General features: G+C 42.3%; 2 protein-coding genes across 7 annotated transcripts; both read left to right on the top strand.

The window, feature by feature from the left end:
• Positions 1–1,756: 1,756 nt before the first annotated feature.
• On the top strand, positions 1,757–17,011 carry LOC113134282 (transcriptional repressor p66 alpha). Of its 6 annotated transcripts, none has more exons than XM_026313567.1 (11): positions 1,757–1,943; positions 9,181–9,701; positions 11,193–11,322; positions 11,546–11,674; positions 11,781–11,858; positions 11,964–12,083; positions 12,395–12,589; positions 14,071–14,332; positions 14,529–14,950; positions 15,041–15,164; positions 15,793–17,011. In XM_026313567.1, exons 2-11 carry the CDS (start codon positions 9,184–9,186, stop codon positions 15,930–15,932), a joined length of 2,118 nt encoding a protein of 705 aa, XP_026169352.1. In that variant the 5' UTR covers positions 1,757–1,943; positions 9,181–9,183; the 3' UTR covers positions 15,933–17,011. The 6 variants fall into 6 exon arrangements, with proteins under 6 accessions (XP_026169352.1, XP_026169347.1, XP_026169351.1 ...); XM_026313562.1 differs by having other exon boundaries at positions 1,758–1,910; positions 15,041–15,299; XM_026313566.1 differs by having other exon boundaries at positions 1,758–1,943; positions 12,419–12,589; positions 15,041–15,299.
• Positions 17,012–18,100: 1,089 nt separating this feature from the next.
• On the top strand, positions 18,101–20,728 carry ndufa13 (NADH:ubiquinone oxidoreductase subunit A13). The gene is made up of 5 exons (XM_026313580.1): positions 18,101–18,232; positions 19,474–19,552; positions 19,636–19,707; positions 19,812–19,881; positions 20,484–20,728. Exons 1-5 carry the CDS (start codon positions 18,139–18,141, stop codon positions 20,601–20,603), a joined length of 435 nt encoding a protein of 144 aa, XP_026169365.1. The 5' UTR covers positions 18,101–18,138; the 3' UTR covers positions 20,604–20,728.
• The last annotated feature ends 795 nt before the right edge of the window (positions 20,729–21,523 follow it).

Genomic DNA, 21,523 nt, shown 5'->3' with positions numbered 1-21,523 from the left:
CAGAAAGATTTATCATTACCTATAGGCTCCAGAGTATTTTTTCATTTTCATTTAATTTTTTGCTTTGGGCAGGGTGATTATGAGAAGATGGCCCCTTGGTACAGATTTGATTGCAGTTTTACGAGACAATCTGCAGCCTCAGAGGAGATGCAGTGGTAGCACGAGAGAACGGAAACAATCAGAGTTGATGACACAGCATCATCTAGAGAGAGCCCTTTTTTTTTTGTTATTTAAAGAACGGCAGGGTAAGGCTGACAAAGCAATCGAGCACTACGACCCCCCTCCACCTGTTAGAGAACAGCAGCCCCTGTCCACTTCAGTCTTTATGGATGACTTCTCTTACTTAGATCACAGTATTTCAAACACATACATTAAGTGTGTGTATATGTGCTTTTATATGGGTGCTTGTGGAAGAGAGGGGATTAGTTCAGTTCACAGGGAAGCTTTGAAGGGATAGGGGTCTTGTCATGAAAGAGGCGTGCAGCTGGAGCCTTTATGGAGGCGATTCTGCAACTTCTGATGTAGTAACCCTGCTGTGTGTGCTCTGGACTTACATGCATGGATCTCAGCATTACTGCAGCTCGGCACTGTTCATTAATCTAACCCTTCTCTTAACCGCTAAAGTGACATGTAAATACTGTGCGTTGTTTGAGTTCAGAGCACAGGCCTCTGAGACGTGAGTTAACGGTGTTGGGGTTGACGTTGCGATGCCAGTGCAGGTACTTCAGAGACAAGAGGTAATTAGATGATGCTGAGGTTGGAATACACATCCAGAGGAGATGCTGATGCAGTTCCCTGCTGAGAGACTGCGTGACGCTGAGGATGCTGGTGTAGGAGCAAAAAAAAGTTGGGGTTTGGTGGTGATGATGCTGGAGTTACTGGGCTTTATGAGTTAAAACAAACATGCACAATATTAACATTCTGACTTACCCTGATTAACTGAACATGGGACTTGAGAGAAAAAGCATCTCAGTTGTATTACTATTAACCCCTGCTCCGCCAGCTGCCCTGTGTGCTGTCACCATAAAGTAGACTGTACATAGCCTCAGGTGTACTGTGCGTCAGCTGTAATTTATTTAGTGAGCACAATTTAAACTAAAAATAATTAAGGTATTAAAAGTCAGACACTAGATGGGGTTACAATATTATGGGATGATGCAGGACCATGTTTATTTCAAGTGCAAATTACAATTTGGATTAATTTAACAGAAACAAAATGCCATACAGTGAGTCTGGGACTTTGAACTCACATGGGGCCCCATGACCTCATGAGATACAGAGGGCATGCTGTTGCAGCCGTATTTACCCACAATATGCAAATTGATGTTATTGTATATGCTGCTTGATTGCACTTGTCACATATTTCATGTTGTGGTATAACCAGACCCAGTGTGCTCAGCATGATGGAAATAAAGTGAACCTGAGGTCTGAATCCTGACCTGGGGTTGCCAGTTTAGGTCCCTATGTTTAACGTGAGGCAGACACGTGTGATGCTGTTGAGTGTTTTGGGGGGAAATGTGTGATGCTTTTTGAAAGTCCTTACTGTAACATGACGTGACTGTAAGTGTGTAATTGTGTGGAGATGTCTGCTCTTGTTGGTGCAGTCAAGGGTCACCCTGAGCAGCCCGGGGCCCCTGGCACGGTCGCCCTGCTTTGGCCCTTGGTGGTCAGCGGCTTGCATGATGTGATCCTGTCGCCCTGGTATGCCGAGGTGCGCATGCCCACTAAGAGGACGCAGCGGCTCCATGTGTGTTGAGGCGCATTATTTGGCAACAGACGCGGCAGTGGGGAGGGCCGAAAAAAAGAGGATATCCCCTGGATTTCAAAAAAGCAACGATTTATCGAGGTTAGCTGCAGATTAAACATTTCTTGGTCGACCATCGGAGAAGAACGGGCGACAAAGCGACCGAGTAAGTTGACTGAGGCGAAGCCGAAGTTTTTTGGTAAGTGGATCGAGGGGAGCCTTTTATTCGGACTCGTCGAGAGGAGCCAGGTTTTCCTCCACCTATCTGTGACGATAAAGAAGCTGATGGGCTGTTGAAAAGTAACACTTCTCCGCAGAGCCAAAGGTTGAGCGCTGGGGAGGAGAGGGGGGGGGGGCTCTCTCAGCCAAATTTATTTTATTTTGCGTTTTCTTCAGTCTGCCAGTCCCTAAATATGAGTCCGCACTTGGTTTCATGCGGTAGAAGTCGTTAAACGAGGTAAGGGTTATAACGTTAGATCGCCGGCGGCGAAGCTCAGTCCGTGGGCCGGTCGGTGAAATTTATTCGAGTTCCGACTCGAAGGCTTTTCCTCGGGAGGGGACACCCAGGTAAACAGTCCCAGACAGGCTCACTTTCAGGGCAGTAGGATGAAAGTTAGTGTCTCCCCCCACCCCCACCCCCCTTTTTTTGGAGCTGGTACTTGTCCCGCATCGGCGTACAGCCAGGTCAGCGATTCGGGCTCGGTTCTGGTTGTGTGGGTCATGTTGATGAGTCGCTGCCCGGCTGGAGGACTTGGACTAGTTTGGCACGGAGTCCCAGTGGGGCGGTGATGGTCAGACGGGAGCAGCTTGTGTCCGAGCCCAGAGCGGCTCCGTGTTTTTGTTTGTGCGATGCAGCTAATGTTAGCTCGCTAACTAATAACACGCTCACCTCCTCTGAGGCGGCGTCAATAATACAAAAGCCGGCTTGCTGCACATGGACCGGGGGCTGGGTTTAGTTTTTAAAGGGCTGACTGTGGTGTGGACGGTGGACTGGGTGGTGTGACATTAATGGTGGACTCTGCTGCCCCGTTTAAGCCCCGTGGCACCAGTGCTGGTTCTGCTATCTGGTAGCTAATCTTCCTACTTCTCTCTGTGACAACCGTAGTCTTCCTCCTCTTAAAGCTGAACACACACACACTCCGACACGCACCGCACACACTCCCTCTTCCTCTCTCTCTCGCACACGCGCGCGCGCGCGCACACACACACACACACACACACACACAGTCGAGTACGAGTTTATAGCGCTTCAGGACAAAGCTGAGGCTCAGGATTTGTACCATGAAACCATTTTCTGCACAGTTTTCTTGTTTTCAAAACCACGTGTGGCTTTTTATTTCGAGTTGCGAAGGCACTGGCTGCTACTGGTAACTTTTTGGGAGAGTTTTTAAAACTTAATTGCACTTTGATTTGCTTAAATGTAGGTTTTCAGTGAGGTCTTATTACCTAATGTCTGCACTGTTACTACATGTCTATGTCTGCCTATAAATAATCCGGTGTAGGCCAATAGATTTGAACTGAAGTAAAAAGGACTAACACATCAGTGGCTTTAAGCTGCTGTTTGTGACTATTATTGCAGTGGTTAATGTTACTCAATGTCAGAGAATATTTTCATTGTTTCTTAATCTTCTCATCATTTTCTTGCTTATAAAATGATAGTTAATTACAAAGGATTCACTTTAGTCTAAAAGGACATCCTTAAATGCCTTTTTTTGTGTGGACAACAGTCTAAAAGCCCTAAATATTTATTTTTGCTATTACAGAAAAGTAGCAAAGCAAAAAAAAAATAAAATAAAATAAAATAAAAAGATTTTTTGCAGCTGGATCCAGGGAATCTTTTTCTTCACAAAATTACCTACATTGAGATATATTTACTCTCAGTTTAATCAAGTACCTGCTCTCCCTTTGGTGAAATACATTTAACATTCTTGCCAGTAATTATTGGCTAATTAGTACTTCAGCCAGACAGGGGCAACACAACCCAGCCACTTAAAAAACCCTTATTGGATTGGGGATGGTGTGATGGCGGTCTGCTTTTAGGAGACTTTATTGCGTCTTTCTGGAGATCTGCAGTGAACACACAGTTGTTACTGAGAACAAAGGCTTTGTAAAGTATTATTTGCATGTTAACAATCCATTGCATGTTTGCATTGTTTATAAACTGTCACTGTGAACAACACACAGGTTGCTTTTGGTGACGGGGTTGTCTAAAGGAGAGAGGAGAATGCTGATTCAGATGTTACTGAACTACAGCAGTTCTCTCCACCCCAGAATGACTGTATTCATAGTATTACGATTATAAGACTGAGTGAGTCAGAAGGTTCAGCCCTGTTTTCCAGAAAGCACTGATACACAAAACTGATCCAGAGCAGTTGTGTAATCAGCCACTGTTCTGGAAAGGGTCGTCTGCTGGCCACGTTCGAGGCTGCTGCCCGTGACCACAGGGGTCACGGTGGAGCTGATAGATCAAAACTCCATGACCTCATCAAATATATAGGGAGCAGTTTGCTTTTTCTGCAGATTTTGTGGCGTTAGCTGCAGCACAGAGCACTGTCCAGAGTATTTTAAGTGAGCAAGTCAGTGACCCACAAATGTGAGCTTCAGCCATGGCCAGCTGCAAAGCCAAACTGCTCAGTTACACTAAGTTACATAAAGTTTTTATTGTTACCACGCAGTAGAGGTTGTATCTGTAGTGTTTTGCTTCATCTTGTTATTCAGACAGATGCAGTCAGATAATTGATAAGATTATTTTGCTGGTGCAGCATTTTCATCTTGTATTGCGGCTACGTGGTTGCACAGTTTTCTGAAACTCTCTCACACTGGGTATGTTTTCACAGGCTAAAAGGTCTATCAGTGGGTAAATAAAATGCTGAACGCAGCCAGATATCAATGATGGCTGAGTGTGAGTTTTCCGGCCTGAGTGAAGAATGATTGAGTGACTGATGATTGACATGAGCCATGAGTGACTAGATAAATAACTGCCTCCCAGGAGGAAGAGAAGACGCTCTGCAGAAAGCTAGACAGGTGTAAATAAACTTTAAGTTCTGACGAGCGCCCCCCTGATAGTGGGAGAAACCTGATGCCAGATTAAAGAACGCGTATTCTGACTTTTCAAAAAGGCAAGTACAATTTGATAATGTAATAGAAATCATTGTGATTTAATTACACTGAAGAAATACATGGAAAATGGGAGTTTTAACAGATAAAATCTTTTAAAAATCCCTGGAGAGCAATGATGAAATAAAGTAAAAACTGAGAAATCACTTTATCCAGTATCAAAAATGAAGTACTGACACTCAAAACTATTCAAAGTAAATTTGTTATTTGGACCGGTGTTGGCGAATAAGTCTTGTACCGTAATAATTAACAGTATTATCCTTTACATCAATTATCATAAAGAAAATTAATATCTTAACACACATCTCTCTTAGTGTTCTACACAATTATTGTAGAGAAGTGTTTTTCTCAGCAGAGACAACAGAGACAATGTTTCTTTTTTTTTTTTTCTGTCCAAACAAGTTTCGACAGGGGTGTATGTTGATATTTTTTAAAGTAGTGCAGATGGGGAACTATTATTCGGATAAATATGTATTAGAAGAGTTAAAGCCCAATGCAGCCGTCCAACAAACTCAAGGACACGCCATCATAATCATCGTCACCTTCTGTTGAATGAAAATGACGTTTTTACAGTGTTGTTTGAGGATTTCCATCTTATTTAAATATTAATCAAGATAATATTGTAATGGAAAGAATTTTAATAATCAAACAATGAAACTTACATAATCAAACTGGTGAAGATGGTATATTATTGAAATGGACGTTGTACAGTAACCCTTTTGTTTTGTCGTGTGTGTGAATGTGTGATTTTGTTTGCAAGACATATAAAGTTTCTTTTCAGTACTAGTTAGATTCAGAGGCTGTGCACTGGCAGTCAGGTTCATGGGTGGGTGGGGTTTGATTCGCCATATGTGTGTGTGTGTATATATGTGGGTGGGTGGGCTTGAGGGAAATGTGTGTACACTGCCGTGGAGATGAAATGTGAAACCTGTCAGCCATTCAGATCCCTTGTCGCAAACATAGTTAGTGCCCGTGTAAGGTTGTGGGGGTGGGGGGTGGCCTGCAGGACCAGTTTTCAGTAATAGGCACCAGAATTGATAATGCCATCTTAACCCTCTCTTCTCCCCCTCCCCAACAGACACACACACGCGCACACACACACACGCACTGTCTAATAGCCGTCACTGTGCAAGCCCTGTGTATGCTCCAGCATCTGAAGGGTTAAAACTAGCTTCAGCTTCTCTCTGTCATACACACACACACACACACACACACACACACACACTAGCCAACCGGTTTAAACCGGTTCTTAGGAAAAGTGCTTTGTGTGTCCCACTGAATCCTGGGAAGGGTCATGTCATGTGTGTCTTAGTGATGTCAGGGTATTAAAAACAACTTAGTTAGCTCTGTTATCAGATGATCACTCATCGCGCTGCATTGTGGCTCCATGTACGCTGTATAGGTACATCATGGATACAATGAGTGTGCTTCATGCTTGCCCTCATAATCGTTCTGAGAACAGGAAGGGGAGGAGGTAAAAGTGTGTATGATGTGTGAGAGAAGTAGCCCAGGTTGTAAGGGTTAATTGTAATCCCCCCCCCCCACTCCAAAGAAAAAACAAAACATAGCTTCCTGTTGTGTGTCACTGGGCAGACTGAGGGCCTTGGCACACTTGGCAGGACCGGGCCTTAATTCTATAATATACATGCATGAGTATGATTCAGGACCTCACTCTGATGCAGTTCTTTTTTTTTTTTTTTTTTTGTGGTCGTCCAGTATGTCCTGACTGTCTGACTGCATACCTCTGAATTTTACTTATGCTTTCTGTTTGAGAGTCTGTGAACTTTGTGCACAGGTTGTCTCCCGTACCGTGCCATATGTGTCACGCTGTGTTTACCTTTGACACATTTGATAATGACCAAAGTCACTTCAATGAGCGCGTGTCAATGCACAATACTTTTCTGCTTTTGAGTCTTACTCTGGAAATACAGGTTACATTGAGAAATATTTGATTGCAGGTGTGTCAAGATTTGTTTATGTTGTAGCGTCGGATTACATGGAGATTTGCAGATGAATACTATTTGAGTTGCATCTGTGTCTGCTGGATTTATATGATGTGTCTGATCAAATGTATAACGAAAAATAAGTGTGAAAATACAAGTTATCATCTACATGGTCATCGGTAAAGTTTCCTGATCTTTGTTGCTTATTTGTTGTCCTGACTAGGTAACATCGGTTCATAATTCAGATTTGCACAAGGCAATGAACGATCAGAAACCAGGAAAGGCCTCTACCAGAGGACCCTGCTGGGGACAGCTTTACTGCAACCAGGATATGCTGTTGACATGCACAACACATGATGATAACTGAGATAGGAACGCACGTTAACACACTTGTTGGACTGGTCATTTACTTTTTTTTTGTACATGTTTAAGGGCTGGGTGATGGTGAAAAAGAACTAGTTTGTACAATGTCTTGTGTGATGCTGTTGGAAGTTAAATGGGTTTTTGTTTTTACCTGATCCATGCCCACACTGGAGAAATATCAGTGCATCCAGTGGCCTAATTGTCAATCTGCGTACGACATGCCTGTACACAGTTGAAAATCTGACAGGGGGACCCTGTTATTGCATATGGCACACCGTCTCTCCTGGCAGGCATTTCGGTTTTGCACACGTAAAAATAACAGAAATAGCTGAGAGTGCATCTGAGAGCTTATAAGTGTCATTTCAGAAACGTACAAAAAAAATGCCGTGCAGTCCTAATTTTGATAGTGAACAGGGGAGGGATTTTGGAAGCTGTCTGACAATCTGACAGTCTGTTGAAGCACACCAGCCCTTTTTATTCTAAGCATTCCTTTTCCTATCAGATCTTTTTGTGTGTTTATGAGAGAGACAGAATGATATGAGTGGTTGGAGAATGTGAAGCACAAGTGAACTAATTATATTAATACCGACTCTCCTATAGTACACATTGTTATTGCACAGATAACAATATGGTGTCTGTTACACATAAATGAATTTTTCTACACTGATATGGGAAGTGCATCAGACAACATACGGTTATCAAACCCATATAGACAAACATGTATTGACCCATGTGGTCTGTCATCTCCCTGTGTCTGCTCTCATTTCCGAGCTGACACTCAGGGATTCAGAGCCACCAGTGCAGGGATAATGTGGGTCTGTATGAACCATGTATTGGCACACATCTGTGACGCTCATCTGACAGAACAAACGGCTGTATGTCTCTTCACCCACTACTGTGGGCATGTCAACATCTGGTGGGATTGAATTTGTTGTACAGGGGATAACAGACGGTAACAGATCTTGGTGCCTGACTTAGGGAAGGAAAGGCGGTACATGAGCAGAGGTCTCTTGCTTTCATAAATTACTAAAGTACTTGGAATCATTGGTCGTTATGAATATTTCAACAGAAATTATGCTTCAGTTCATTTTATAAATTCCCACAAGTCCCTTTTAACTCTGATACATTGTTGTCATGTTCTTCCAGCTGTTTGATGTGTTATTGCAACATTTTCTTTTGTTAGCTCTCATTGTTGCTGTCATTAAGTGACTCTCTGCTCTTTTTGGTTTTCCACTGAACATTGAGCACTTAACCTCCAGCTTTTATTCCATTCTTTTGGTTTTTGGTTTAGACTGAAATTTGGATAATTGGACGTTTTGGGATTATACTTAAGTCTACATCTTGGTCATGTGACTGTACATGTTTTTGTCTGAGGGCCATTTTAGTCACACTGTGTCCCCTGCAACTGATTCAAGGTCAGTTTTATCTGTTTAAGCTGTAAATGATAGGTGCACAATCACACTTTCAGGAAAAAGGGAAAAAATGACTATTGTCAAATATTGTTCAGATTGCAAAACTTAAATGTGACACCCAATCAGAGCCTACAGTTCATTTTGCAAATGGCTGCCATGAGCGTTATTTTGAATTTGAGGCAAATGCATAAGCTCATAAACATTAAATGGCTACACATGGTCAGAGTTTCCACACAGAATGAGTAGACCTTTGGTGATATGATGACCATGTTGCTCACACTTTACCTGTTAGTTAGATTTGACATCAATATCAAAATGAATAGAGACAAATAAACACCTTTTAGTGCCACTTTGACCCCATTCACTGTTTTGTTCAGCTGACCCCATGTGTGTGTGTTTTTTTTTTTTGGTCATCATTCCTGTTAATTATAGTTTGGTTTATGTGTGTGTGTGTGTGTGTGTGTGTGTTATAATCTAATCTGTTGGACTTTGGTTTGGGAAAAGACTTAAATACTGAATTTTTGTAGCTTGTGGGGCTTTAACTATTCAAACAGATGCTGTCCAGTCCAGATAATAAGTTGTTTTTTCCCTTTTTCTGCAGGGGATGTCTGAGGAGGCCGTCCGCCAGACACGCAGCCAGAAGAGGGCGCTGGAGAGAGAAGCTGCTCCCCAGTCTATAGAACCCTCCAGTGCTAAAAATGAAAGCAAAAAGCCTAAATTGGACGCAACTGAACCTACAGCACTGGCACAAACTAATTCTAAACCCGACCCTGTACAGGATGGACAGAGCCGGATTAGCACTGGATCAAAGCACGAGAAGGAGCAAGAGCAGAGCCGGTTGCCATTGTCTTTAGTTTTACCTTTGGCATCACAGCCAGCAAAGGATGATCAGGAGCAGACCCAGAGACAGCAGATGGTTGAACCCAGCTCAGACAATCGGACTGAGTCCAATGACAGAGCCAGCAAGTCAAGGGCGGAGCCTTCTACGGACACAAGGACCCGGGTTCGACTGACAGAGCCAAGGGCACCCAGTGGCATGCTGGCAGCAGGCGAGGTGAAGGCCACCATTAAAGTGGAGGTTCAGATGGGAGAGCAGCCCGTGGACATGAGCACCTCCAGAGGGTGAGGAACTGCTGACAATAAACTCTATAAACAGCTGTGACAACCACATAAACTAAAATAATTGCTGTGAATGAGCAGGAAGTTATTAAAGCCTGTCTAGATGTTTTACTCTAAAACCCACTTACAAAAATTTACGAAAAGGGAAACGACAACTTAAGTCTAAAAAGTCTAAAAAGGTTTAAAGTTAGTTTTTGGATCCTGCTGTTCTTTAAACTCACAGTTTAGGGGAGTGAGTGAGGTTGAGGCTCGCTGTGCTCAGAGGGAATATTTAACTTTATCTTTTAGTCTACCTCCATTTTCCCCCCAAGCACCACCTGAACCCTAAAAACTCCCCTCACACAAAATGAAGCTGTGTGGCACAAACCGGTTCCAGCCGGCTGTTGCCATGGTTTCCACAGTGCAAGGAACAGCGAGGGGAGGGTGGGAGGAAAAGTGAGTGTGTCACGTGATGATGACTTTGAGGTCATGTGACTTCTTTGGAAGAGTTGTGATTAATCCACAGGAAGTGATGATGGCGCTAAGCCCTGAGGAGAGACTAATATGCACACACCCACACACACACACTCACACTCACTCACACTCACACACACACATATACACACACACAAAAGGAGAGACAGGCCTCATGCTGTCATGCGTTGACTTTAACGACTTCTTATGCTTCACAGAAATGCATAATCTGTGTAATCGCATAATCACAAGGTCATCCTTGTTTTTTATAGGACCATTACTCATGTTCTTCAGTTTGTGAGCGCCACTAGTCAAAGAATTTAGGTCATCTGCTCTCACATATAGCCTGCAGCTGAACTAGTCACTTTGCAGTAGAAGCTATATGTGTTGGCCAGGGATATTTGTAAAATATGCCTAATCACATGGTTTTGTAGAAAGAAAAATTCCCACTTGCTTTCCTTAGCATGCTCTACATGACGTAGTTAGCCCTATACAGATCACCGCCAAACGCCTATTATGCCCTGCCACGATATCCTGTTTCAACAGGAAATATGTGTTCTCAAACAGGCGCTTCATTGTGGCTTAAAAACCTTTACTGGAGCTTGAAGTCCCACCTTGCCCCTCCTTGGCATTTATGATTGTTCTGTTGTTGTTGGAATCGCATCAATGTGAAGGGAAGCTGTGTAGAGAGATGTCTGGACTTGCTATATTATAGTTGAGTGGATCAACCTGTGGTCATAAATTATGACTGTGGTTCAGGAGCAGACCTTCATTGATACAAACATTACTAATGGATGTGAATATTTGATCCAGTTGAGGTGTACTACTTCATCTTGCCTCAGGCGGTCTTAAAATGTTCCTGAAAATGATTAAATACCTTTTTCCCCATAGTGGAAAAAGTTCAAATACATCCTAACATTTTATTTTTGTAATCGTTTTAACAAAATTCATACAATCCTGTTTTGTGTTCACAATGTACAATATCAGTTATTTTATGAAATATTCAAATATATATTTCATTATTTCTGTTTTTTCTAACAGTGTAAAAAAGGAGAAACGCCCTCCATCCCCTGAAGATGATGATGTCATCATCTTGTCGGATAATGACTCTCCCAGTCCACCAATGAACGGCATGAGCCACTTTAAAGAACTGGACACGGATCTTCTCATGGTGAGACAAAGCGATGCACAGCTAAAAGTCATGTGTTTCATGATATTATCCTCCTGACATGCATCTGGACTCTTAAGTTCAAATCGAAACCACGCATGTCTGTTAGTGGGCTCACAGACCAGCTGAAGCTCCTAAACACACTATAACGTTTCAGTTTCTGGAAGGTGTCTTTGTCTTTGGTGATGTGTCTGATGTTCTGATCTGCAATCTATGACGAGTACAGAAGAGCAGCCCAACAGAGAGGGGGCGCATCATTAAACAGCTGAAGGAGGAGCTGAGACTGGAGGAGGCCAAGCTGGTGCTGCTGAAGAAACTCCGACAGAGCCAGATACAGAGAGACACTCTCCAGAAGGTAAATAAGACTTACTACCCACATCAACACCGGGTCACACAAAGTTTCACAAATCCCCGAAACACAGGCTTCCACTTTAAGCACAGTGTTTGTTGTTGTTTTTCAGCCCTCTGGTCTTTCCAGCTCCTCTGCTCCTCCTCCTCTAATTCGAGGAGCCATTCCCAGCAATAAAGGCTCTCAGCAGGTTAGTGCTCTAAAATCACACATGCATTTAGGCAGCATACTAGTGAGACACAACCTTCATACTGTAGTTCATACTGTCTCTGATGATGTTTATTTTCCTGACCAGATCTTGACAGGTAGGAGTTCAGGTACAGTCATCCCTCCGCCACTGCTGAGAGGAGGCCAGCAGGTGTCGTCCAAACATGGCTCCCAGATCATCATGCCGCCCCTGGTCAGGGGGGCACAGGTAAGTCAGGATCAAATGTCAACAATGTTATCACCATGCTAAGGTGTTAATATTGTATTTGTTATATGTTTAAATAATGGCTTTGTCAGGGAAATGATATCCTTAGGCATTCAGCTTGCTGCTGTGTTTCACTCTCTGAAACAAACTGCAGGGAAATAACTAAACTTAAACGTAGGACTCATGCTCTCTCTTTGCACCTCTCTCTCTTTGTGTGTGCCCTTTGCTTTGGTGCTTTTGATGTCCCTCCCTTGTCCTCCACTGCCTTTGTCTGTGATGCCCCTCTGTGTCATCCCTCTCATTGTCCTGGTTAGCCCATCTCTGTATCTCCACAGCAGATCCAGGCCCTCCGCCAGCAACAGCAGCAGCAGTTGGCTGCCTCTGGAGGCTCAGGCTCAGGACCCCCTCCTCTGCTGTTGGGTCCCAGATCCTCAGCCCCTACAGCCCAGGGCCAGAGAGGCTTAGCCCAGACAGGTCTCATCAGAGTTGGCGGTGGTGCTAACACATTGGTCAGTGTCTTATAGGAATAACAAATTCAGAGATCCTAAATAAGTCCCCTTCCCCCGTGCTGTTACATCACTTGGAAACTTGACTGTCACGGTGCAGAATGATGTGTGTGCAGAGTTTGACATTAGAAGAATGCTTTCACACTCATGTTAAAAACTGAACATTTCTCTCTGCTCATATACACACAAGCAGGATTTTCTGACCACAGTTTGTAACTTACACAAGTACAATTTGGAAACTTATAAACTCCAGTGCACATACACAGAGAATGAACTTTTCTGTGAAGTGGGAGAAAAAAAAAACTTGCACACCTCCTTCTGCTTTGATTACAACATGCTTATCGTTTCGATAAGTTTATGCAGTGTCACCACATTTACTTCCTTCCAGAGATGCATTCATTTCTTGCCAAGACCTTGTATTTTTTATGACCCCATTTCTTCATCGAAGATGATGGTTCACCACTGTCCTTCCAGCTTTTAATAATGCGTTAGACAGTTCCTAACCTAAATTTAGCAGTTCCAGCAATCTCTGTAGTTGTCTTCTTTGACTGATGCAGTCCAATAATTACACCCTTCCAAACAGGGTAACATCTTTTCCATGACCACAGGATATGTCATTCAACAGATTTAAGTAATGAGAAGCAACTCATTGCATCATCCATCCATTATCTATACCCGCTTGTTCCTACTTAGGGTCACAGGGTTTTGCTGGAGCCTATCCCAGCTCTCTTTGGGTGAAAGGCAGGGGTACAAAAGTTGTTAATGTGATTATAATGAAAAGCTTGTAATTCTCGTTTTAATCACAAATATCATTCAAAAAAACGAAGAAATTTACTGACTAAAATTAATTGCACAATTACAGAAAAATATACTGACTTACATAAACAATCACTTTTGAATGCTGTGCTGCAATTCAAAGATACCAGAATATGGTAATCCTCTATGAAGGAATCTTCAGGTTTGAGGTCTAAATGTGTAGTGTAAAGAAATGACAGAGTTCTCACAAAGCCCTGACAACAACCAATAAAAGTGATTTCATTTAAAAAAAAAAAAAACAACCTTGCAGCCTGTCAGCAGGCCCATAGGAAGCCCAGCAGGCTTTGCAAAGTCTGTCAGCTGCAGCAGCAGGCATCGGTGTTGACACAGCAGGGTTACCTGATTCATGATACAGACATTTAACGTTACTTAGCAGATTCCATCAAGGCAAGTTAGACCCATGTTCAAACAAAACATGGAATACAGAAAAAGAAAAGTCCAGATATTTTATTTTTGTATCTATAGAGCCACTAGGGTCTGTCCCTTGTTTCAAGTGTACAATTATTAAATACAGGTAGTAGTTGAAAAGAGCTCAACCTGTGTAATCAGTGTTGTCACCTTGCAGTTAATCAACAACAGCAGCCATTTGATAGCCCTGTATTGCTCAGATGAGTCAAATATATTCTGATCACTCCTTTCTTTTTTTTTTTCTTTACTTGTCCTCAAAGGCCTCAGCATCCAGTTTGAAGAGCTCCTCCTCAGGAAGCAGTGGTGTGTCTGTGGTAAGCGTGCAGGACTCTCCAGCCAGCCGTCAAGCTGCCGCTAAACTTGCCCTGCGAAAACAACTAGAGAAAACCCTCCTGGAGATTCCCCCACCTAAGCCCCCTGCCCCAGAGTTTAACTTCCTCCCCTCAGCAGCCAACAATGAGTTCATCTACCTGGTGGGACTGGAAGAAGTGGTACAGAATCTGCTGGATACCATCCACAGAGGTAGCTTTTCTGTCTTTGTGACTGTTGTTAGAAACATTCAAATATATAAATGTGTATATATATATATATACATATAATATTAAGTGTGCGCCTTCAATTTGGATAACTGTCTATTTCAGTCTCAAAATGTATATTATGGCAAACATCTGTCTGTTTTTGATCAGTGCCTCTTAATTTGGAATTTTTCTCCATCCAGGAAAGACAGGTGTATCCCTGCCCAAGCCCTTCATCAGAGACCCCTTCATCTGCAGTCAGTGCAACACTGATTTCACCTGCCGCTGGAGGCAAGACAAGACTAAAGGTGGGGCAGTGCTCTGTGAAGACTGCATGTCATCCAATCAGAAAAAGGCTTTGAAAGCCGAGCATACCAATAGGCTGAAAGCCGCATTTGTCAAAGCACTGCAACAAGAGCAGGAAATAGAGCAGCGAATCATTCAGCAGACGTCCTCATCAGTCTCACACAGTAGCTCCTCATCCTCTTCATCTGCCTCTTCATCGATGAAAGAGCAGCTGGTGTCTCAGCACCTGAAGCAGGCTCAGGCCAGGGTGTCCTCCCTGCAGCACCACCACCAGGCCAGCCGAGGAGCCAGCATCATTCACCATCACTCCATTAAGCAGGTTGGAATCAGCTTTTATTTTACAAAAAACATTTGTCAAGTCACTACCGCCCTAACTCAAAACCCGCCCTGTGTCTCTGAACTACCTCAGAGCTCCCAGGGCCAGTTGTCCCACGGTGTCTCATCAGTGGGGGTGAGGGGTGTCCCCCACTCCTTCTCCTCCTCCTCCCAGCTGCAGAGTGCGGTGGCGGCCGCAGCTTTGGTCAGCCGGCCAGGTAAGCATGCCCATGTTTCCCACCGCACTGTCCAGAGTTCAAAGGTGAGCAGCAGTGGAATCTACGGCCGCAGGAATATCAGAGGAGGTAGTGCCTCATCCACTGCATGGAAGAAGCAGAGCAACAGCAATACAGGTAGACTCACATGAATACCAGCCCAACTCTGGCGTCTGACATCTGTTCTCTCTCAAATTTCTGTCTGGTCCAAAAGCAATCCTTTAACATCCAAGGCCCAAAGTTTTCTCTTTAGGGAATCTTTTACAAAAGGTGCAAAGAAGAAGCATAATCACACACATTAGAAAAAAAAAACATTTAATAAAACAGGAGGAAATGTTTTCGGACACGGCAATCCCACTCTTCAGTTCCTTCTCTGCAAATGATTTCCATCTTCCTACTTTAGTCCCTCAACTTTGGTGGTGTATTATTTTTTCCTGGACATCACTGCTATACCTTAGAGTAGAAAGTCTGTCATTTTTCCTTTATTTCTGTGTGTTTTGTGGGGATGTGACTATATATTTAGGTGTTTAAGTTAAATCCTACTGCTTCTTTCTCAGTCTATGAAAATATGAAATGGACAGCATGCAGCTTGCTCCACACACTAACCTGCTGCTCTGCTGCATGTTCACAGGAGTGACTATGGCCTATGTGAACCCCAGCCTGACGGGTCATAAGACATCGGCTACTGTAGACGCTCGTCAGAGGGAGTACCTGCTGGACATGATCCCCTCTCGCTCGTCGATCTCGCAGACTGCAAATACCTGGAAATAATTGAAATACTCTTCTATTCATTGTTAGTTTTTGTCCAAGTTCCTCAACTCCAATAAGGTCAACAGCACCCCCTGGAGGACTGTTAAGCAAATACAATCTCTCAAAGTGAAGAAACGTTCCTTGCTTATCTTTGTATGATCGTTATGTTAGTTTTCTTAATTTTTGTGGTTTATTTTGTGCTTCGCTGGTCTTTGGTAACCATTTTGATTTGGTTGGGGCAAAGAAAATACAAATACTTGAAGGGCTTCCCCTGGGTACGTCTGTCCTCCAAACTTCACGTAGTTAAATAATGGTTATGTGTGCCCTGAGTACTTTGAGTGAAAATGAGTACTCTGTTCTGGGCTTATGAGCCCTGTCTGCCATGATGTGGGTCAAAGTGACCCAATCTTTTGACACTTGAATGGTTAAAGTCGTACCCAAGAGTTCACATTCAACAAAATTCACATTTATTTTAAGCAACAACAAAAGAACTAAGTTGTAAACTTTCCAGTGCATCACCCCTTTAGTTAAAGCTTTGAATTTATTTTGTATTTACAATAAGTTATTTTTTTTTAACTGATGTTAAAAATCACTCTGTATATTGTGGTTTCCACAAATGAAGAGTTTATTGTAGGTTTTTTTTCTGTTTAAGAGCATGGCTACCCTCTTCTTTTTGCACCTTAGCTCAAGAAGCATGGTGTTGTTGCTTGATTCATCTGTAATTACCATCTGTAATTTACGTATTTTATATTAATGTCGACATTGTAAGATTATTTCGAGTGTTATGTCATTGCCCGAAAGAATGCAATCTCTGAAGGAGCTGAATTTGCCACACTGGAGCCAGAAGTCTTTTCTGATGTCTGCGACCATAATCCATGAGATATTCGGCCTCTACATAGACAGCAATCACTTATTAAAGTCCCAGCTACCAAGGCCCTGGAATACACAGACCGTCTTTATCTTGTACCTCTCACCATATTGCATAATTTCTCTGCTTCCTGATGTTAATTGCATTGTACAAACTTATGTTAAAATTTATTTGGTTTTAATTTTTTCCTAGCTCCTAAGAAATAATAAAAATATACATTTTAAACACTTTATATTTGTATGAATGAAACAGTGTTGGATGATGCAATAATAGCACGACTTTACATCTTGAAGCAAAACAGAGACTGATGTGACATTTTCAATGCTCCCAAACGTTGTTTTATGATAAGGCATTCAGTGTTGCAGTTTGACAAATGTTAACCAGTGAATTCGTGACTCTATGTGGCCCTGTGATGGACTGGTGACCTGTCCAGGGTGTACCCCTGCTTTTCACCCAGAGAGAGCTGGGATAGGCTCCAGCAGATCATTGTGACCCTGGTTAAGGAATAAGTGGGTATAGATGATGGATGGATTGAATCAGCAGTAGTTGGAAGGACAGGTTGGCTCCTAAGGACAGAGAAAGACAGTAAACTAAAGTATCCAAGTCAATTTACAGCTTAAATGCTGTGTTGTGTAACTGAGTACATCTACACAAGTAATTATAAGTATAATTTGAGCTACTTTATGTTATCTGCTATTGTGTATTTCTATATTTCAGTGGAAAATATTGTACATTTTACCCTACACCTTAGTACGTAAAACATATCACAATTCAGTTGAATTTGTGACAACACATATGTTAATAACATATGTGAAATAGGCTAATTAAAAATAACAGCTCTGAGAAACTTTTACTACTACTACTACTACTCTGATACTCATTTAAATAAATACAGTAATTCAATTTCAATTCAATTTATTTGTACACCACAAAATCGCAAATCATCTAAACCCAACAAATCCCTCAGGCACTTGGTGAGTTCAGGTCATCTGTGACAAAAGAGAACAAGTTGGCGTTGGTTGTTAGTTAATGGGGTTGTTATTGGTTTTCCAGTATACAGTGCACAAACATAGAAAACAGAAAAAAAAAACATGCCTGCTGAAAAGACTTTCTGATCTCTCCCTGTGGATTTGAATGAATGGAAACTAGTGGCTCTGGACGTTACACAATAAACATCTACCTCATGTCCGACAATAGGTTAGAAGATGGAAAAACAAGGGCGTCATAAAATGGAGAATGCGAGGTTTTCTGCGGGACAGGTGGGGGCGATAGAGCGCAGCTGCAGCTTTTCGGGAAAACAGAAGAAGAAGAGTCTGTCTAGTGACGTCACCTGCCTGTTTCAGAGGAGGGTGGAGGAAGATGGCGGGGTCCAAGGTGAAGCAGGACATGGCTCCTTCGGGAGGCTACGCTCCGTTTGATTATAAGAGAAATCTACCGAAGCGAGGACTTTCGGGTACATGCGGCACACACTCAACGTACACAGGCTCACGAGCCCAATGCGGAATATGCACAGATGTTTCTAACATTTGCTACTGGACAGCTAATGCTAATGGGTCGGTGGCACAAAAACAGATTAAATTAGCTCAAAGTAAAATCTGTTCAAATCTATTGGTGGTGATTTAAATTGATGTCTGTCATACGAAGGAACGAGCATGTGTTTTTCTAACAGCATTGTATTGTTTCAGGGGATGAACAATAGTTTTACTCCAATTGTTATCGACAATGGTGGTAGCTAGATGTTAGCACTGGCTTCACTGCAGGTTGATCCTGATAAAATAACAAAACCTGAAACTTCCTTAAATGAGTCCGGTTCTATTCCTATAGTTATGTTCAGGTTGATTTAGCCTGAAATACTACACAAAAATCAAAAATACTACATAGAGAAGAAGAAAAAGTATTCCCACAAAGGAATCCAACTAAAACGCCGTATGAATGCGTTCAGGCTGAAGTAGCTTTTAAACCAGGCTCAGATTTTACAATCCTGCATGTAGAGCCAAATGTGTTTTATTATAAAGCTGAAGAATGGAGCCATGGCGCTGCCTGCAGCATCTTTATGCTAAATACTGTGGAGATCACAGCCAGTCACATCCACAGGTGTCTAGGCTCTCTGTGTACTTAGTAGCAATGATCTGTGCCCAAGGGCAGCACGGTGGATTAGTGGTTAGCACTGTTGTCTCACAGCAAGGTTCCTGGTTTGAAACCCATCAGGGACCTTCCTGTGTGCAGTTTGTATGTTCTCCCTGTGCTTGTGTGGGTTTTCTCCAGGTACTCTGGTTTCCTCCCACAGTCCAAAAACATGTATGTCAGGTTGACTGGTGACTCTAAATTGCCCATAGGAGTGAGTATGAGTGTGTGAGGTTGTTTGTCTCTATGTGGCCCTGTGATGGACTGGTGACCTGTCCAGGGTGGACCCCTGCCTTTCACCCAGAGAGATCTGGGATAGGCTCCAGCAGATCCCTGTGACCTTAAAGAGGAATAAGCGGGTATAGATGATGGATGGATCTGTGTCAAAATCTGTGGGTCTCAACTGCTGCAGATTTACAATTGGTTTGACAATGACCAGACAGATTTCCATGTTGAGAATCTGTAGTTGACCTGATAATGTCATTGAAATGTCTCTTCAAACTAAATGAACTGTGGTAAAGTAGATGTTTATAATTAGATAGTTCATCTAATGAATTCTTTAATCAACAGGATATAGCATGTTTGGCATCGGCATCGGCCTCATGGTGTTTGGCTACTGGAGGTTATTTAAGTGGAACAGAGAAAGGAGGTAGGAACATTCTTGTAATTGTGCTTCAGGTTTTTTTCACAGTCGAGCTAAAACGAGTGGTGATGTGTGTTTGTGTACTGCAGGCGTTTACAGATTGAGGAGCTGGAAGCGAGGATAGCTCTGTTGCCCCTGCTGCAGGCAGAACATGACCGAAGGTGATTTAAAAAAATAAAATAAACACATGCTTAGGTTCGGCATTTGATGGTGGTAACCACATGCTGGTTATTTATGTAACCTTTGGGTTTACCCTTCTTACCAGAGTCTTACGGATGCTGCGGGAAAACTTAGAAGAGGAAGAGATTCTCATGAAAGATGTTCCAGGTTGGAAGGTAAAGAGATTTTTTTATTTCTCTTTTTGTGGCTGTAATGAAACAATCATGCACAGATAGGTCAAAAAAGACCACATTGATTTCATGATCTTTAATTTAGGCCTTTTTAGGGAAGTTAAGCTTTTAGACCAATTGTAAATATTCATAGTTATTCATCCATATTTCTGTACAATATGTAGTATGGACCACCTCTCAACTGTTTGCATCAATAGACAGCATTAGTTTTCAGTATAGGATTTTATATTAGATATATTTTTGTAAACTATCATTAAATTGTTAATTTACAGTTTTATTTATTTTATGTCTGCCATTACGTAATCAGTAATATAAACAGGATTTATCTAAACAGACACCAATACAAATGCATGAAAATCTGTAAATGACTGTCTTCTGCCAAAATCATTTCCCTAAAAAGTTGATATATGGCTGGATAAAATTACATTACCACAGGTGTCTGGTAGTAATGCAGTCTTTTTTTTTTAATGCTACTATCCCAGCACCACTGTATTTCTATTTAGCTGAGAAGAGGTAATAATTGAAGTTAATGTCAGATCCAGATGCTTCAGATATTGGATTTAAACCTGTTATCTAACACTTTGCAGGTCGGTGAGTCTGTCTTTCACACAGACCGCTGGGTCACACCCCTATCAGAAGAGCTGTACAACCTTAAACCACGTGAAGAACTTCTGCGCAAGCGTTTTGGCTTCTTGTGGTATGTTTAAGCAAACCAAGACCACTAAGATGTATCCTGAGCTCCACAACCTTCCACAGCCAGTACCACATGGACCTGAGCTCTTGGCTCAATTCAGCTTGTAAATTGTCAATAAATTCTTTTTCTGTACCTCAACTTGGTTTTACTGTAATGATTCAGTTTACAACATAGCTGATAGGATTGTGTTCACCAAGCACTACACCCAAGTACACCTAAGATTGCTATATTTAAGGTTACTTAATGACACGTCTTCACTTCATTTAAAAAGTAAATGCACTTTGAGGCTTAAGAAACCCCAAAACTGCATTATCAGCAGCCTAGGGGACTTGCTAGTTGTCTAACCTAATGGTAATCTCAGCAAATCAAAAAGGCCTTAGCTTGGCCAGACAAAATGCTTACACAAACTCATGAGGAATAATTACACATACAGGACAGCTGTTTTCACCTTTCACATTATTCCTCAGATCTGCTCCCCCCTCCAAAACCAGCCTTAATTAAAACAAAACAAAAAAAAAAAAAAAACACTTGCTAAATGATAAATAAAACAGAAGATGATTGTCACTTGCCCACAATTTTATTTGAAACAGCAAGGGTTACATTCAAGTGTCCTGTGCACTGAATTAATGATAAAATGATTCTTATGGCACATTTTTAATGTAAACCCACTACCTGAGAAGTGAATTCAGAAAACACCACAGTCCGAGGGCACAGTTCTGTCATGTCTTTTCCCCACTGTCCCTTTAAGCTTCCCTTGGGACAGTTCCCAGCCATAGCATTTGAAATCAGGGAAGCCAAGGTTTGATAGTCAGAATAGCTTCCAACTTTTACTCAGCATGTCCCTCTTATGCAGCCACTGCTAACATCTGGCCCACCACTGCTGAATGTTGGACCTGCAATGGGAACAGAGTGTAAATAGCCTCTATCAGTACC

This window comes from Mastacembelus armatus, chromosome 17 (assembly GCF_900324485.2).
Source record: "Mastacembelus armatus chromosome 17, fMasArm1.2, whole genome shotgun sequence".
In the NCBI taxonomy this organism is placed as follows: domain Eukaryota; kingdom Metazoa; phylum Chordata; class Actinopteri; order Synbranchiformes; family Mastacembelidae; genus Mastacembelus; species Mastacembelus armatus.
This window is presented reverse-complemented; position numbering and strand designations above follow the sequence as displayed.

What these genes read in the sequence shown, in the direction of transcription:
- LOC113134282 (XM_026313562.1), top strand. Translation starts at nt 9,184, where the DNA reads ATGTCTGAGGAGGCCGTCCGCCAGACACGCAGCCAGAAGAGGGCGCTG. An exon ending in GCAATAAAGGCTCTCAGCAG is followed by an intron (nt 11,859 to 11,963) that starts GTTAGTGCTCTA and finishes TTTCCTGACCAG; the next exon opens with ATCTTGACAGGTAGGAGTTC. An exon ending in CCCTGGTCAGGGGGGCACAG is followed by an intron (nt 12,084 to 12,394) that starts GTAAGTCAGGAT and finishes TGTCCTGGTTAG; the next exon opens with CCCATCTCTGTATCTCCACA.
- ndufa13 (XM_026313580.1), top strand. Translation starts at nt 18,139, where the DNA reads ATGGCGGGGTCCAAGGTGAAGCAGGACATGGCTCCTTCGGGAGGCTAC. An exon ending in AAGTGGAACAGAGAAAGGAG is followed by an intron (nt 19,553 to 19,635) that starts GTAGGAACATTC and finishes TGTGTACTGCAG; the next exon opens with GCGTTTACAGATTGAGGAGC. An exon ending in CAGGCAGAACATGACCGAAG is followed by an intron (nt 19,708 to 19,811) that starts GTGATTTAAAAA and finishes CCTTCTTACCAG; the next exon opens with AGTCTTACGGATGCTGCGGG.